The sequence below is a fragment of the Cetorhinus maximus genome, chromosome 2, assembly GCF_964194155.1.
Source record: "Cetorhinus maximus chromosome 2, sCetMax3.hap1.1, whole genome shotgun sequence".
Classification (NCBI taxonomy): Eukaryota; Metazoa; Chordata; class Chondrichthyes; order Lamniformes; family Cetorhinidae; genus Cetorhinus; species Cetorhinus maximus.
The window spans coordinates 177,870,924-177,885,180 of NC_135880.1; the positions used below are offsets into that span (position 1 = coordinate 177,870,924).

Sequence of the window (14,257 nt, forward strand, 5' to 3'; positions counted from 1 at the left end):
GGTGAGTCTAAAACCAGGAGGCACAATCTCAGGATAAGGGGTAGGCCATTTAAGACTGAGATGAGGAGGAATTTCTTCACTCAGAGGATGGTGAATCTTTGGAATTCTCTACCCCAGAGGGCTGTGAAAGCACAATCACTGAGCATGTTCAAGATAGAAATCAAGGGTATTTCTTGAGAAAGTGCAGGAAAGTGGCATTGAGGTAGATGATCAGCCATGATCTAAACGAATGGTGGGGCAGGCTTGACGAGCCGAATTGCATACTCCTGTTCCTACGTTCCCTCGCTTAACAGAAATCTACCAATCCCAGTTCTGAGATTTTCAATTGACCCCCCAGCCTCAACAGCTTTTTGGTTGAGGGGGCTTCACTCCCCTTTGTGCAAAAAAGTGCTTCACCCCTGAATGACCTAGCTCGAGTTTTAAAGTGAAGCCCCCTTGTTTAGGACTTCCCACCAGAGGAAACCATTTCTCTCTAGCTACCCTGCTACCCTAACAAATCCTTTCTTATAGACCTCAGTTAAATCATCCCTTAATCTTCTATACTCAAGGGAATAGAAGCCTCTTCTATGCAACCCATCCTCATAATTTAACCATTTTAATACCAGTATCATTCTGGCAGGAAGGGTTTCTGCAGGAAGTGCAGTTTAGAAGGCACTTGCCAAGCTTATGGATAACAACAACAACTTGCATTTATATAGCACCTTTAATGTAGTAAAAAGTCCCAAGGCATTTCAAAAGAACATTATCAAAAAAATCTTGACACTGAGCCACACAAGGAGATATTAAACTAGGTTAAGGAGCATCTGAAAGGCAGAGAGGTTTAGGGAGGGAATTCCAGAGCTTAGGAAGCTGAAAGCACAGCTGCCAATGGTGGAGTGATTAAAATCAGGAATCTACATTGTCAATGGGCATCTGAAGAACAGGGGGAATTTAAAATCAATGTCCCTGATATTTTACATGCGCTGAAGGTAAGCCGCCTTTGTGATCTACTAATGGTGATTTTCACAGTCGTGTTTGCTAAGTCTGGTATCAAACCATCTAGCCATGGGTTGTGTACAGCATAAGTTCATGAAAGAGCAGGGAAGAGGAATGCCACCAAAATAAACCAACCTGTATGTTTTCACCAGTTTGGGAGTTGTGATGCGTATCTTCGATCCACTTCCACCAATGGCACCAATTTTAACTGCAGACTCTTGATTCCCACCATCACCTGCTCAAGAAAAGCGAAAATACAAATCTAATTGAAAGTTATTTTGATAATGCAAAATAATTTATTTTGTCAATCAAAAATAACGTACATTTCTATAACATGTTCCGTAACTTCACAAATCACTTCAGTCAATAAGATACTTCTAAATTGTTGTCACTGTTATAAAGAAGGGAAATACAGCAGCCAATTTATACACAGCAAGCTCCCATAAACAGCAATATGTTAATGATCAGGCAGTCTGCTTCAGTGTTGCTGGCTGAGGGATAAATATCACTAGAACAATTCTGGTGTCCTTGTTTGAATAGTGCCATGCGATCTTTTACAATATCTTCCTTGTAAATCTTTTTTGTGCTTTCTTCAGTACTTCTATATCTACCGATCCTTCAACTCTACGTTACTTATAGTTTCTTCTTGTTAGCTGCAGGGGCTCATTAACCACAAAGCGAAAGGGGACAGGAAATACAGGACTGAAGGTGTTGTATCTGAATGCACGCAGTATACGAAATAAGGTAAATGAGCTTGTGGCGCAGATTGAAATTGGTAGGTATGATGTGGTGGGCATCACGGAGACATGGCTGCAAGAGGATCAGGACTGGGAGCTAAATATCCAAGGATATACATCCTATCGAAAAGATAGGCAGGTTGGCAGAGGGGGTGGGGTTGCTTTGTTAGTGAGAAATGAAATTAAATCGATAGCAAGAAACGACGTAGGGTCAGATGATGTAGAATCTGTGGGTGGGTAGAGTTGAGAAACCGCAAAGGTGAAAAAACCATAATGGGAGTTATGTACAGGCCTCCAAACAGTAGTCAGGATGTGGGGCACAAGATACACCAGGAGATAGAAAAGGCGTGTAAGAAAGGCAAGGTTACAGTGATCATGGGGGATTTCAATATGCAGGTAGACTGGGAAAATCTGGTTGGTAGTGGATCCCAAGAAAAGGAATTTGTGGAATGTCTACGAGATGGCTTTTTGGAGCAGCTTGTGGTGGAGCCCACTAGGGAACAGGCAATTCTAGATTTAGTGATGTGTAATGAGGCAGATTTGATAAGGGAGGTTAAGGTGAAGGAACCCTTAGGAGGAAGTGACCATAATATGATAGAATTTACCCTGCAATTTGAGAGGAAAAAGCTGGAATCAGATGTAACGGTATTACAGTTGAATAAAGGCAACTACAGAGGCATGAGGGAAGAGCTGGCCAGAATTGACTGGGAGATAAGCCTAGCAGGAAAGACAGTGGAACAGCAATGGCAGGAGTTTCTGGGAGCAAATTGGGAGACACAGCAAAAATTCATCCCTAGGAAGAAGGAGCATACTAAAGGGAGGACAAGGCAACCATGGCTGACAAGGGAAGTCAGGGACAGCATAAAAGCTAAAGAGAAAACATACAATGCGGCAAAGAGCAGTGGGAAACCAGGGGATTGGGAAGCCTACGAAGACCAACAGAGGACAACTAAAAAAGAAATAAGGAGGGAGAAGATTAAATATGAGGATAAACTAGCCAGTAATATAAAAGAAGATTGCAAGAATTTTTTTAAATACATAAAGGGTAAGGGAGAGGCAAAAGTGGACATTGGGCCGCTGGAAAATGATGCTGGAGAAGTAGTAGAGGGGAACAAAGAAATGGCGGAGGAACTGAATAGGTACTTTGCATCAGTCTTCACGATGGAAGACACGAGTGACATCCTCAAAGTTCAAGAGAGTCGGGGGGCAGAGGTGAGTATGGTGGTCATTACCAAGGAGAAGGTGCTAGGAAAACTGAAAGGTCTGAAGGTGGATAAATCACCTGGACCAGATGGATTACGCCCCAGAGTTCTGAAGGAGATAGCTGAAGAGATATTGGAGGCGTTAGTGGTGATCTTTCAGGAATCACTGGAGTCAGGGAGGGTCCCAGAGGACTGGAAAATCGCTAATGTAACCCCCCTGTTTAAGAAGTGAATGAGGCAAAAGACGGGAAATTACAGGCCGATTAGCCTGACCTCGGTCGTTGGTAAGATTTTAGAGTCCATTATTAAGGATGAGATTTCAGAATACTTGGAAGTGCATGGTAAAATAGGGCGAAGTCAGCATGGTTTCATCAAGGGGAGGTCATGCCTGACAAATCTGTTAGAATTCTTTGAGGAGGTAATGAGTAGGTTAGACAAAGGAGAGCCAATGGATGTTATCTACTTGGACTTCCAGAAGGCCTTTGACAAGGTGCCGCACAGGAGGCTGCTAAGAAAAGAGCCCATGGTGTTAGAGGCAAGGTACTAGCATGGATAGAAGATTGGCTGTCTGGCAGGAGGCAGAGAGTGGGGATAAGAGGGTCCTTCTCAGGACGGCAGCCGGTGACTAGTGGAGTTCCGCAGGGGTCAGTGTTGGGACCACAACATTTCACCTTATACATTAATGATCTAGATGAAGGAACTGAGGGCATTCTGGCTAAGTTTGCAGATGATACAAAGATAGGTGGAGGGACAGGTAGTATTGAGGAGGTGGGGAGGCTGCAGAAGGATTTGGACAGGTTAGGAGAATGGGCAAAGAAGTGGCAGATGGAATACAACGTGGGAAAGTGTGAGGTCATGCACTTTGGTAGGAAGAATAGAGGCATAGACTATTTTCTAAATGGGGAGAGAATTCAGAAGTCTGGAGTGCAAAGGTACTTGGGAGTCCTAGTTCAGGATTCTCTTAAGGTTAACTTGCAGGTTGAGTCGGTAGTTAGGAGGGCAAATGCAATGTTGGCATTTATTTCGAAAGGACTAGAATATAAAAGCAGGGATGTGCTGCTGATGCTTTACAAGGCTCTGGTCAGACCACACTTAGAATATTGTGAGCAATTTTGGACCCCGTATCTCAGGTAGGATGTGCTGGCCCTGGAGAGGGTCCAGAGGAGGTTCACAAGAATGATCCCAGGAATGAAAGGCTTAACATATGAGGAACGTTTGAGGACTCTGGGTCTATACTCGATGGAGTTTAGAAAGATGAGGGGGGATCTGATTGAAACTTACAGAATACTGAAAGGCCTGGATAGAGTGGACGTGGGGAAGATGTTTCCATTAGTAGAAGAGACCAGGACCCGAGGGCACAGCCTCAGAGTAAAGGGAAGACCTTTTAGAACAGAGATAAGGAGAAACTTCTTTAGCCAGAGAGTGGTGAATCTATGGAATTCATTGCCACAGAAGGCTGTGGAGGCCAGGTCATTGAGTGTATTTAAGACCGAGATAGATAGGTTCTTGATTGATAAGGGGATCAAAGGTTACGGGGAGAAAGCGGGAGAATGGGGTTGAGAAACTTATCAGCCATGATTGAATGGCAGAGCAGACTCGATGGGCCGAATGGCCTAATTTCTGCTCCTATGTCTTATGGTCTTATGGTCTAAAACATTTTACAATTATTTCTATCCATAACTTAATGAAAACTGACTAGTTGATATGTATTAGCTGTGGCTAGGTGGGTAGCACTGTCACCTTTGAGTCAAAAGATTTTGAGTTCAAGCCCTACTCAAGACTTCTTGAGCACATAATCGAGGCTGACATTTCAGTGCCATGCTGAGAGGGTGCTGCACTGCTGGAGGTTCTGCCTTTTGAATGAGATGTTAAGCTGCATTCACCCTCTCAGGGTGGATGTAAAAGATCAGTACAGTACAGTACTCCTTCAAAGAACTCCAATAAATTGGTTAAAATGATTTCCATTTCACAAAGCCATGTTGACTCTGCCTGGTTGCCTTGTTCAAGTTCTGAATTATGAATGCTTTTCTCTGCTGCCTTTTCTCTACTTTTTTACCACATCTTCCCAAAATTGGTCCCTTGCGCCTACTGATTAGTTTAAACCTCGCTCTACTTCCCTAGTTCTGTAGCTTGCTAGAACACCAGTCCCAAAATGGTTCAGGTGTAGAGTGTCCCAATGGTACCGCCCCAACTTTCCCCAATACTGATGCCAGTGCCCAATGAACTGGAACCCACTTCTCCCACACCAGCCTTTGAGCCATGCATTCATGTCTCTAATCTTATTTGCCCTATGCTAATTTGCACGTGGCTCAGGTAATAACCTAGAGATTATTACCTTTGAGGTTCTGCTTTCAATTTAGTGCCTAGCTCCTCACACTCTGCAGAATCTCTTTCCTAGTTCTACCTATATTGATGGTACCTACGTGGACCACGACAACTGCATCCTCTCCCTCCAAGTTCCTCTCTAGCCTTGAGCAGATGTCCTGAACCCTGGCAGAAGGCAGATGACACAGCCTTCTGGACTCTTAGCCTTTGCTGCAGAGCACAGTGCCAATCCCCCTTACTATACTATCCCCTACTACCACTACATTCCTTTTTCCTCCACCGACCTGAACGGCTTCCTGTACCACGGTGCCATGGTCAGTTTTCTCATCTACCCTGCAGCCCATGCTCTCACCCAAATAAGATGAGAGGGCTTCAAACCAATTGGACAATTGTAAAGGCTGAGGCTCCTGCACTCCTGCCCTCTGGGTCCCCTTACCTGCCTCACTTGTAGCCACACCCTCCTGTCCCTGACCAAATCAGAAGACCCTATCCTAAGTAGTGTGGCTGCCTCCTGGTACAAAGCATCCCTGATGTGTCACAGTGTCTGCAGCTCAGCCTCCAGCTCAACGACTCTGAGCTGAAGCTCCTCCAGCAGCAAACATTTACTGCAGATGTGTTTGCCCTGGGTCACACTGGCATCTAGGAGTTCCCACATGCTGCAGCCTTGACACATCATCTGGCTTGTCAACCTTAATGCATTTTAATTAAATACTTAATTATATTATTCACTTATTTATTTTCCTTTTATCTATTTTATTCTTACCACCAATTGGTATTCTTTTTAAACCTTAGGAACAGAATGCACCTTAACCACTTACCGTAACTTTAAAAACTATATATTACAATTAGAATATGTAGAATGTAAAACTTCCATTAATAAATCAATTGAGGAATTCAGCATATACTTCTTTACCCAGAGTGCGGTGAGAATGTGGAACTCACAATCGCAGGGTGTGGTTGAGGCGAATTGCATAGATCAGGGGTGGCCAAACATAATGAACCTTCAAGCTGCATACAATAATCTTCAGATATTAGAGAGCCGCAAGACACAGACAACCTTTACAGACACATTCCTACTGCTATTGCACACACTTCTGTGAGGAAACCTTCGGTTTCAGCTTTTTCCTCTCTAACCTTCCAGGCTTCCTTGACACAGCTTTATCCTCTCTTATTTTCCAGACTTCCTTGAGACGCTATGAAGATTGTGGCAAAAATAAATCTGCTTCACTGACACACATCAGAGCGAGAACATGCTCACTGCTTAAGTGACTTTTACAGCCCTGCTCTTCCAATGTGGAAAATCAGTTAAGAGGTTTAAAAAAAAGTATTGATTTTACATGAAAAATCTGTAACTACCTGTTGAACAACAAATTTGAATCAGAGGACCTATGTCCCAATACAGTAGATTCTTACAATCCTGCTCTGTATTAAACCGTTTCCTCCCTTTCCAGACAGAAGCCACAAGGTGTTGGGTCAGCAGTGAGAGGGTGGGTTAGGGAGCCAGAGAAGAAGGCACTGAGAGTCAAGCAGTCTTACATAAGACCAGCGGAAAACTACAAAAGAAATCTCGCAACAGAGCTGGAACAAATCGTTGATCTTAACCCTCCGCCCTCCATCCTCCCAGTGTTGCTGCCTGCTCTTCAGTTCTCTTCTTCTTCGAAGCTGAGGCTGCACCCGACTATTTACCTCCTTCCAATGCGCGATTTAACCAGTTTCACAGCACAAGAAATGAGCTGCATTTTGCATTTCAAAGTGCCGTATGTGGCTCGTAAGCTGCGGTTTGGTCAACCCTGGCATAGGTGCCTTTAAGGGGAAGCTAGAAAAGCGCTTGAGGGAAAAGTAACAGAAGGATATGTTTATAGAGTGATATGAAATAAAGTGGGAAGAAGCTTGTGTGCAGCATAAACAGTGAATGTTGTGTTTCTGTGCTGTAGATTATATGTAGCATTCTGAATTTGTGCTCAATTTAGTTGGAGAGGACAGAATCTTGGACAGCCTTTCCTCAGAAGATTAAATGAATTGTGTTATTTTCCGAGGCAGAGTGGACTGCACATAATGTGTGGAAGCAATGGGGCGATAGATTGAGTGGCCTTTTATGCATTGTCAGTTTGCTTTTAACCACAAAATCGTGACCTTTTTTCCACTTGTTTAAAAACTGTTGTAATGAAGCAGTTGGTCATTAACCATGCACTCACCAGCCTGGTAGACTGAAATCCGGCTATCTGCTGTCAAGACTGCAATATCATTGCTCCTCTGTGGATCTGAAGAGAATATAACCTGATTCACAGCACAGGGCAGCTGCAGCTGATATGCACACATTGGCGGAGGTACCACTGTTTGGCGAAAAGGTGTCACTAGTACTTTATCTGCCAGTGCCAAGAAAAAGAAAACAAGTATTATTTAAATGAAACAGAAGTAAAATTTAAAAGCTCTAGATGTTATGTCACTGATGAGTCCTGATATTTTGCACATTTCAAACAGGAAAATTAATTCTAAGGAATCTCAGTTGATGTGCCAGAAAACAAAAATTGCTAAATATTCTTTGGTTAAATATACTTGCACCCATGACAACAGTTACTACAGTTCATCAGCAATCCACTGCTTAAAAAAATGTTTTGCCATGCAATTAGGCAAGTGCAAAGTCAAAGTGCTGCAGATGTTGGAAATCTGAAATAGAAACAGAAAATGCTGGAAATGCTCAGCAGGTCAGGCAGCATCAGACAAGGGGTTATTCACTTGAAACGCTAACATTGTTGCTCACTAACGTAAAAGTACAAGTGCTTTCAAATTTTAACCCGAATCCTGTCAAGGGGTTTAGTTCGTCAAGAAAATAAATATTTCTCGATTCATCAAATCTTGCTTTACTGGTTAAAGCTAGAAGTAATTCACAGGCTTAAATTGCTTCTAAAATATATGTTGTGAAACTGGAGGAACCTATAAATCACACCGGAGTACCTTCTGAAACACAACACGTAAAACAAAGTAAAATGGAAAAAGAATTGCATTTATACAGTGCTGTTCAAGACCTCAGGAGTCCAAGTACTTTTGAAGTCTAGTTGTGTAATGTAGGAAACATAGCAAACAATTTACACGCTGCAAGCTCCCACAAACAGCAATGAGATATTAAGACAGCAGATAGCATCTCAGCAGATGATCATGGATTCCCTTGTCATTAAACTTCCTCAATCCCGTTTTCTCCTCTCTTTTCCTGAAGGTGCCAATGTTTCAGACTGGGACATGGTTCCACAGGCCTTAGCATCTCCGAGACCTTACCCAAATGATTATTCCTCATGTGTAAGTAAATGCAGTGACCATTAATTGGTTATTTAGCTATATACGGCATCACAGTTATGCTTGAATGCTGTTTGTGCCTTATGTCGACACACAGCATTTTCTAGGACAGGATGGTGGGTTAGCAATCAGAAGCAGAGATTTTATCCTCCTTTGTTCTGGAGTTGCTGAAGCAACTGCTGCCATATAAGCACTAATTCAGCTAATTTTCAGAGTGAACCTCCAACATTTTGATCGAAAGAATCATTCTGGGAAAGGAGCTGGAGCTGGGGAGACGCAGAGAAGGAGAAGCATTTTTATACAACGAGTTGTGATTTGCAATGCGCTGCCTGAAAAGGCAGTGGAAGCAGATTCAATAGTAATTTTCAAAAAGGGAACTGGATAAATACTTAAAAAGGAACAAGTTGAAAGGCTATGGGGTGGTGATCCAATTGGAGAGCTTTTTTCAAAGAGCTGGCACAGGCACAATGGGCCAAGTGACCTCCCTCTGTGCTGTATTATCCACTTGGCTGCTCAGCCTTACTTTCCTCACTTCAAAACAAAAACAAAAAAATAGTTTTCGAGGGAATAGCTTGATTCATTCCAATTTGAAGCACTAGGTAACAACATGCAGTTAGCAGTGTTGCTTTCAAGTGGAACTGATTCTCTTATGACAGCATGGAGGGCGGAGTGTTGGGGTTGCGGGGGTAGGCGTTATCAGTTCAAATGGCTCCACAATTAAAAGCTGTAAGGGCAGTACAGATGTTTACAAACTTCAATGCTAAAATTTACTGGCCATGGATTTATACAAGCAACAACTTTCAGGCTCAAAGAAAATTTTTACCTCCATCGATCACAGCTACGTTAGCAAAATCACTGATGTCTTCTCCTGTACTTCGATCGGTGGTCCAATGCCAGTTGAAGGACAGGTAAAGCCACCCACTGCAGAGCACGTGCAGTCGAAAGGGACTCTCAGGATCCCACATTAGGGATACAATCTGTCCTGTCCGATCACAACCAAAATGCAGGCTCTGCTTCAGGTACCAGTGGTAGTTTCCCACTGTCCACAACTGAACTACAAGACAATAATAAATAAAACAGCCAAGTATTGATTAATTGCTGAGGCCAAGTTTAAAGCTGCAAATTATGTCCAATCAGAAAGCATGACATTCCTTACTCTTCAAACAATGACATCTGTTCCACGTGGGCGCTTGGAAGCGGGCATCTGGAGACAGGGTGATGCACTAAGTAGGCTCACTATCACTCCACTTGACTGAGGAGACAGTGCTGACCAGATTACAGACTTGTGACAGCCACAGATGCACCCCCGCCCCCAACGGTCACTCCACAACATGATCCCAGCAACATGATCAATAATTCTCAGAGGGGTTAACACCGCAAATGGGATCATATCTACGGATCCAAAACCATTACTTCTTTTTTTGTTTGATGAAAGCCAGCAGCATTCAACCAGGGGTTGATCCACTGATAACACAACCTCTCACAAACTTGAGGCGTTCAAAATTATGAGGGGTTTTGATACAATACATGTAAAGGCACTGTTTCCCTGCTTGGTAACTGGAGGACCCAAATTTAAGACAACGGGCAGAACTGGAGGGGAGGTGAAGAGATGTTTTCTTTCTTATACAGCAGTTATGATGATCTGGAATGCGCTGCCTCAAAGAATGGGATGGAGGTAGATTTAACAGTAACTTTCCAAACAGAATTGGATACATATTTGAAAAGGAAAGAATTTGCAGGGCTGTGTGGAAAGCTAATTGGATAGCTCTTTCAAAGAGCTAGCATAACACGATGGGTCCAATGGCCTCTTCCTGTGTTGTATGATTCTAAGCTATATTTATTTCGATGTCAGAATTTTGATCTGGCTTGGCAGTTTAAGTGATATTCAGGCAGTCAATCTTCAGATATATTGCAAAGCACACCAAGAACAAAAGTATTTGTTAAAATCAAGTTAACATTTTGTTTGGATGCAGGATGTTAGATAGATGGCAAAAGGAAAACAAACCCCAGACTATCTGGAGGATAATTTATTACCATATGTACTTTGTTGGACATCTTTGATCCTTTCATCTGCTGATCGCAAATCCTCGAGCCAAACTGCCAGCACAGTGGAGTCACTGTTCCAGAGTATTTCATTTACCTAATTAACAGTAAAAACCAAGCCAGTCAGTAACATACAGAGCACTGCAGGTAGATTATTTCCAACAAAGTGCAGAAAATCTATAGGTTGGGAATATAACTACACTTTCAATCCACTCACTTTCAATCTGACTACGTACATTGCCCAATCCAGTTAGAAACTTGAGGGCAGATTAGATAAAGTGTCAACCACTTATGAAAAGCCTGCTATACAAAGCAATTTTTCAAAAAGTCAACAAAGAAATCTCAAATATGTCAACTATAAAGTTTCAACGGTTTTTGTGAATATTATATGGAATGTACAGCACAGAAACAGAACCATTATGCTCCACACGAGGCTGCGGGCAGATCCTTCTATTCCTTTCTCCGTCCTGCACTTATTTAGCTTCTCCTGAAATGCATCTCTGCTATTTCCCATTACTACTCCCTATGGTACCGAGTTCCACATTCTCACCACTCTCTGGGTAAAGACATTTCTCCTGAACTGCCTATTGGATTTATTAGTAGCCATCTTGCATTAGCCCCAAGTTTTACATACCCCAACAAGTGGAAACATCATCTCCATGTCTACTCTACAGAACCCCTTCATAACTTTAGAGATCTCTATTTGGTCACCTTTCTGGAGAAAGGCCACTTACCCCAACCCCCCAAAACAGTCAATCTTTCCAGGTTGTTGTACCCGCGCAGTTCCAGTTCATCATTATAAATGGTTTTATATTTTCTCCAGTGTTTCTACAACTTTTCTGTAATGTACAGACCAGAATTCTACACAGTACTCATACAGTGGTCTAAAAAGTTTAAAATAACTTCTGGTTTTGAGTTCTAGTCCTCTATAAATGAACTCAAGTGCTTTGTTTGCACTTTTTATGGATTAGTTAGCCTGTGTTGCTACTTTTAATGATTTGCGAATCTGTACCCCTAGATCATCTGTGCTTCTACCCCTTTAGACTCTTTATTTTCGTTTAGACTCTTATTTTCCAAGAGGAGGTGACCTTTGCATTTACACATCCATTTCACAAGTTTGTTAATGCCATCTTGTATTTTACTGGTGTTCCTCAATATTAACTATATGCTTACAAAGAATAATGTATTCCTTGTTAGTGCTTTCTCATATGATGAAACATAATATAATCCAATAACATAATATAATCCAATCTACACCAAAATACTTACCTCATTGTGTTTTAAGAGTGGCATTCAGCATAAACTTGAATTTCAATATATCATCTGATCTGAGATGATGTACAAATTGTATCTTATTGTAACCCCTATCCAGTATAAACCAAAATGTTGTAACATATATTGTTTCATAAGCACATGCAAAAATATTAACAAGGGGTAATTAGGGGGTGAAGCTTTGGTATTCCAAAAAACAGAGAAAAGGCAAAAGGGTCAACAATCACGTGAAGAATTTCACAAAACAAATATAAGAAATCGGTAATACAAATGAAGAACACCAGTGAACTAATCTAATTAGATGTAGCCATTGAGTTAACAAACCCAATTGCAGTTTCTTAAATGAAAAGCAACCAAAAAATGTCCCATAATTAAAGATTGATCAGGGTAAATGGTATTTTCATTCCTAAGCTAATTTCTCAAACATCTTAAGGTTCTTAATTCTTCACATTAAAAATGCAATTCCAAGTCTACTCTTTACATTTTAGCACCCGCAAATTAACCAGACACCAAAGATATTGTATTTCAGATACCTGAAAAAGTTAAAAATCTAATTACACAAAATCTTATAGAATATTTGAAACACCGTATTACTTGGCTTTAGAACACAAACATGGCTCAGTGGGCTAGTTCACCACACGCTGTACTACCGAGACATGATAATTTGCTGTCTGTGCTCCATTGGCTGCATACATTGATATCATTGTTCTTGTCCAGAATGGAAATAATTGGGTAATTCCCCATTAATCATCCCTGGAGACCACATTGCTATAGGGGACTGGGATTGACTTTATGCACATAATTTGTGTTATTATCCTCCACTCACTGCACTTTTTTGGAGAAATCACCTTGCTCTTATCAGGAGATGTTGCTGTCGTTTGTAACAATCCTTTTTTAAATAAGCTTTGTAGATTGTTTGCTGTAGTGCACTGTTTAAATAGGCTGTATGCTGAATATTTGTCACACAATTGATCATTTTCTGTGAGTCTTGCTGTAAATCAAACCTACTTCCAATTCACAGGCTAACATAATGACACCAATAGACTAAGTTTACCAATTTCAGTAGTGTTGGGGAAAATGCAATTACTGTTCTTATCTCTTGGTTAGGGTAGGAAACACTGGTTAGGGTTCACAGTATTGATAGTTGGGTTACCCTCACTGTGCATGGGTGGAAGAGGGAAGACGGAAGTTTCAGATAAGGATAGAGCCAACCGTGGCCATGATGCCCAAGGTCAAATCTAAAGAATCTGGGCAAAGTATCCATGGAAAGGAGTTCAAAGGGGGGAAAGGAACCTTAAGTACTTGCCTTAACTTGGTCTTTGTCAAAAGGAAGTGAAAACTCTCCATGTAGCAAACCATTCTGTTCGAAGAACACAACATTGTGCTTGTTAAGCTTTCGCTGTGTGGATGCAATCAAGTTCCCTGACGGTCTAGCAATGTGGCAAAAAAGATAGGCAGATTACAATGGATTCTCATACGTTCCACATTTCCATTCAGAATAAGTATCATGACCAGGGAAAATTTAGGTTCCTGTTTATGGACAAATAGCTTCTTATTTCCATCAAAAGTAGAGTATACATCCAAAACAAAGCATCCTTTCAATCTAATCACAGTATGATAGCAGTGTGCAACTCTAAGTGTGGAAATTGTGTGACTCTGATCAACAGCTGGGATGTCTGTAAGGAATGGATATTGAGTGTACTAGGCTAGACATGTCAGACTCATACATGATTCAGAATGTGGAGGTTACTGCTCACCAAGAATACATTGAAACATAGAAAACAGGAGCTGGAGTAGGTCATCCAGCCCTTCGAGCCATTCAATATGATCATGGCTGATTCTCTACCTCAACACTATACTCCTATGCTCTCCCCATGCCCCTTGATGCCTTTAGAGTCCAGAAATCTATCTATTTCTTCTCAAATACATAAGATTGCTCTCAGCCTTCTACCAATGCCAGTCCAATAATGCAACAATATTTGAGGCTTGAATCCATAACCTTTTGACTCTGGGGTGAGAGTGCTACCCACTGAACAATATCTGACTCCCGCTGATGAGAATTCAAAAAAAAAAATTGTTTTTAAGTTATTCAATTGCAGCAAACATAGTTCACTTCAAAGTTCAGAAGGGTTAAAAGCAAAAGATTTGAGAAATACATGGTGGTATAGTGTTCAGGAGAGACAAGTCATTGTATCCTGAAGGTAGATTGTAGGGTTATTCACCTAACTATCTTCACACAAGTCTAGTTTCTGACCTCAGTAAAAAGACCTATATTTATTTGGCACCTTTCACAACCTCAGGATGGCCCAAAGCACTTTACAGCCAATGAAGCGCTTCTTTGGAAATATGGTCACTGTTGTAATGTAGGAAATGCAGCAGCCAAGTTATGTATGGCAAGCTCCCATGAACAGC

At 41.6% G+C, this 14,257-nt stretch overlaps 1 protein-coding gene and 1 long non-coding RNA gene across 2 annotated transcripts in view; one reads left to right on the forward strand and one right to left on the reverse strand.

Annotated features, from left to right (window-relative positions):
- The window catches only part of LOC144667915 (uncharacterized), a 31,903-nt gene extending 23,813 nt beyond the window's left edge, over window positions 1-8,090 (forward strand). The window contains exons 2-3 of the long non-coding RNA XR_013573398.1: window positions 1,629-1,719; window positions 6,419-8,090. This is a non-coding gene — a long non-coding RNA (uncharacterized LOC144667915). The remainder of the gene's footprint in view (window positions 1-1,628; window positions 1,720-6,418) is intronic.
- elp1 (elongator acetyltransferase complex subunit 1) overlaps window positions 1-14,257 on the reverse strand; it is a 78,249-nt gene that overhangs the window by 47,720 nt on the left and 16,272 nt on the right. Inside the window, exons 9-13 of the mRNA XM_078529508.1 lie at window positions 13,152-13,275; window positions 10,565-10,670; window positions 9,354-9,584; window positions 7,435-7,605; window positions 1,111-1,210 (exon numbers count right to left, since the gene is read on the reverse strand). Of these exons, the coding sequence (XP_078385634.1) occupies window positions 1,111-1,210; window positions 7,435-7,605; window positions 9,354-9,584; window positions 10,565-10,670; window positions 13,152-13,275 (732 nt within the window). The remainder of the gene's footprint in view (window positions 1-1,110; window positions 1,211-7,434; window positions 7,606-9,353; window positions 9,585-10,564; window positions 10,671-13,151; window positions 13,276-14,257) is intronic.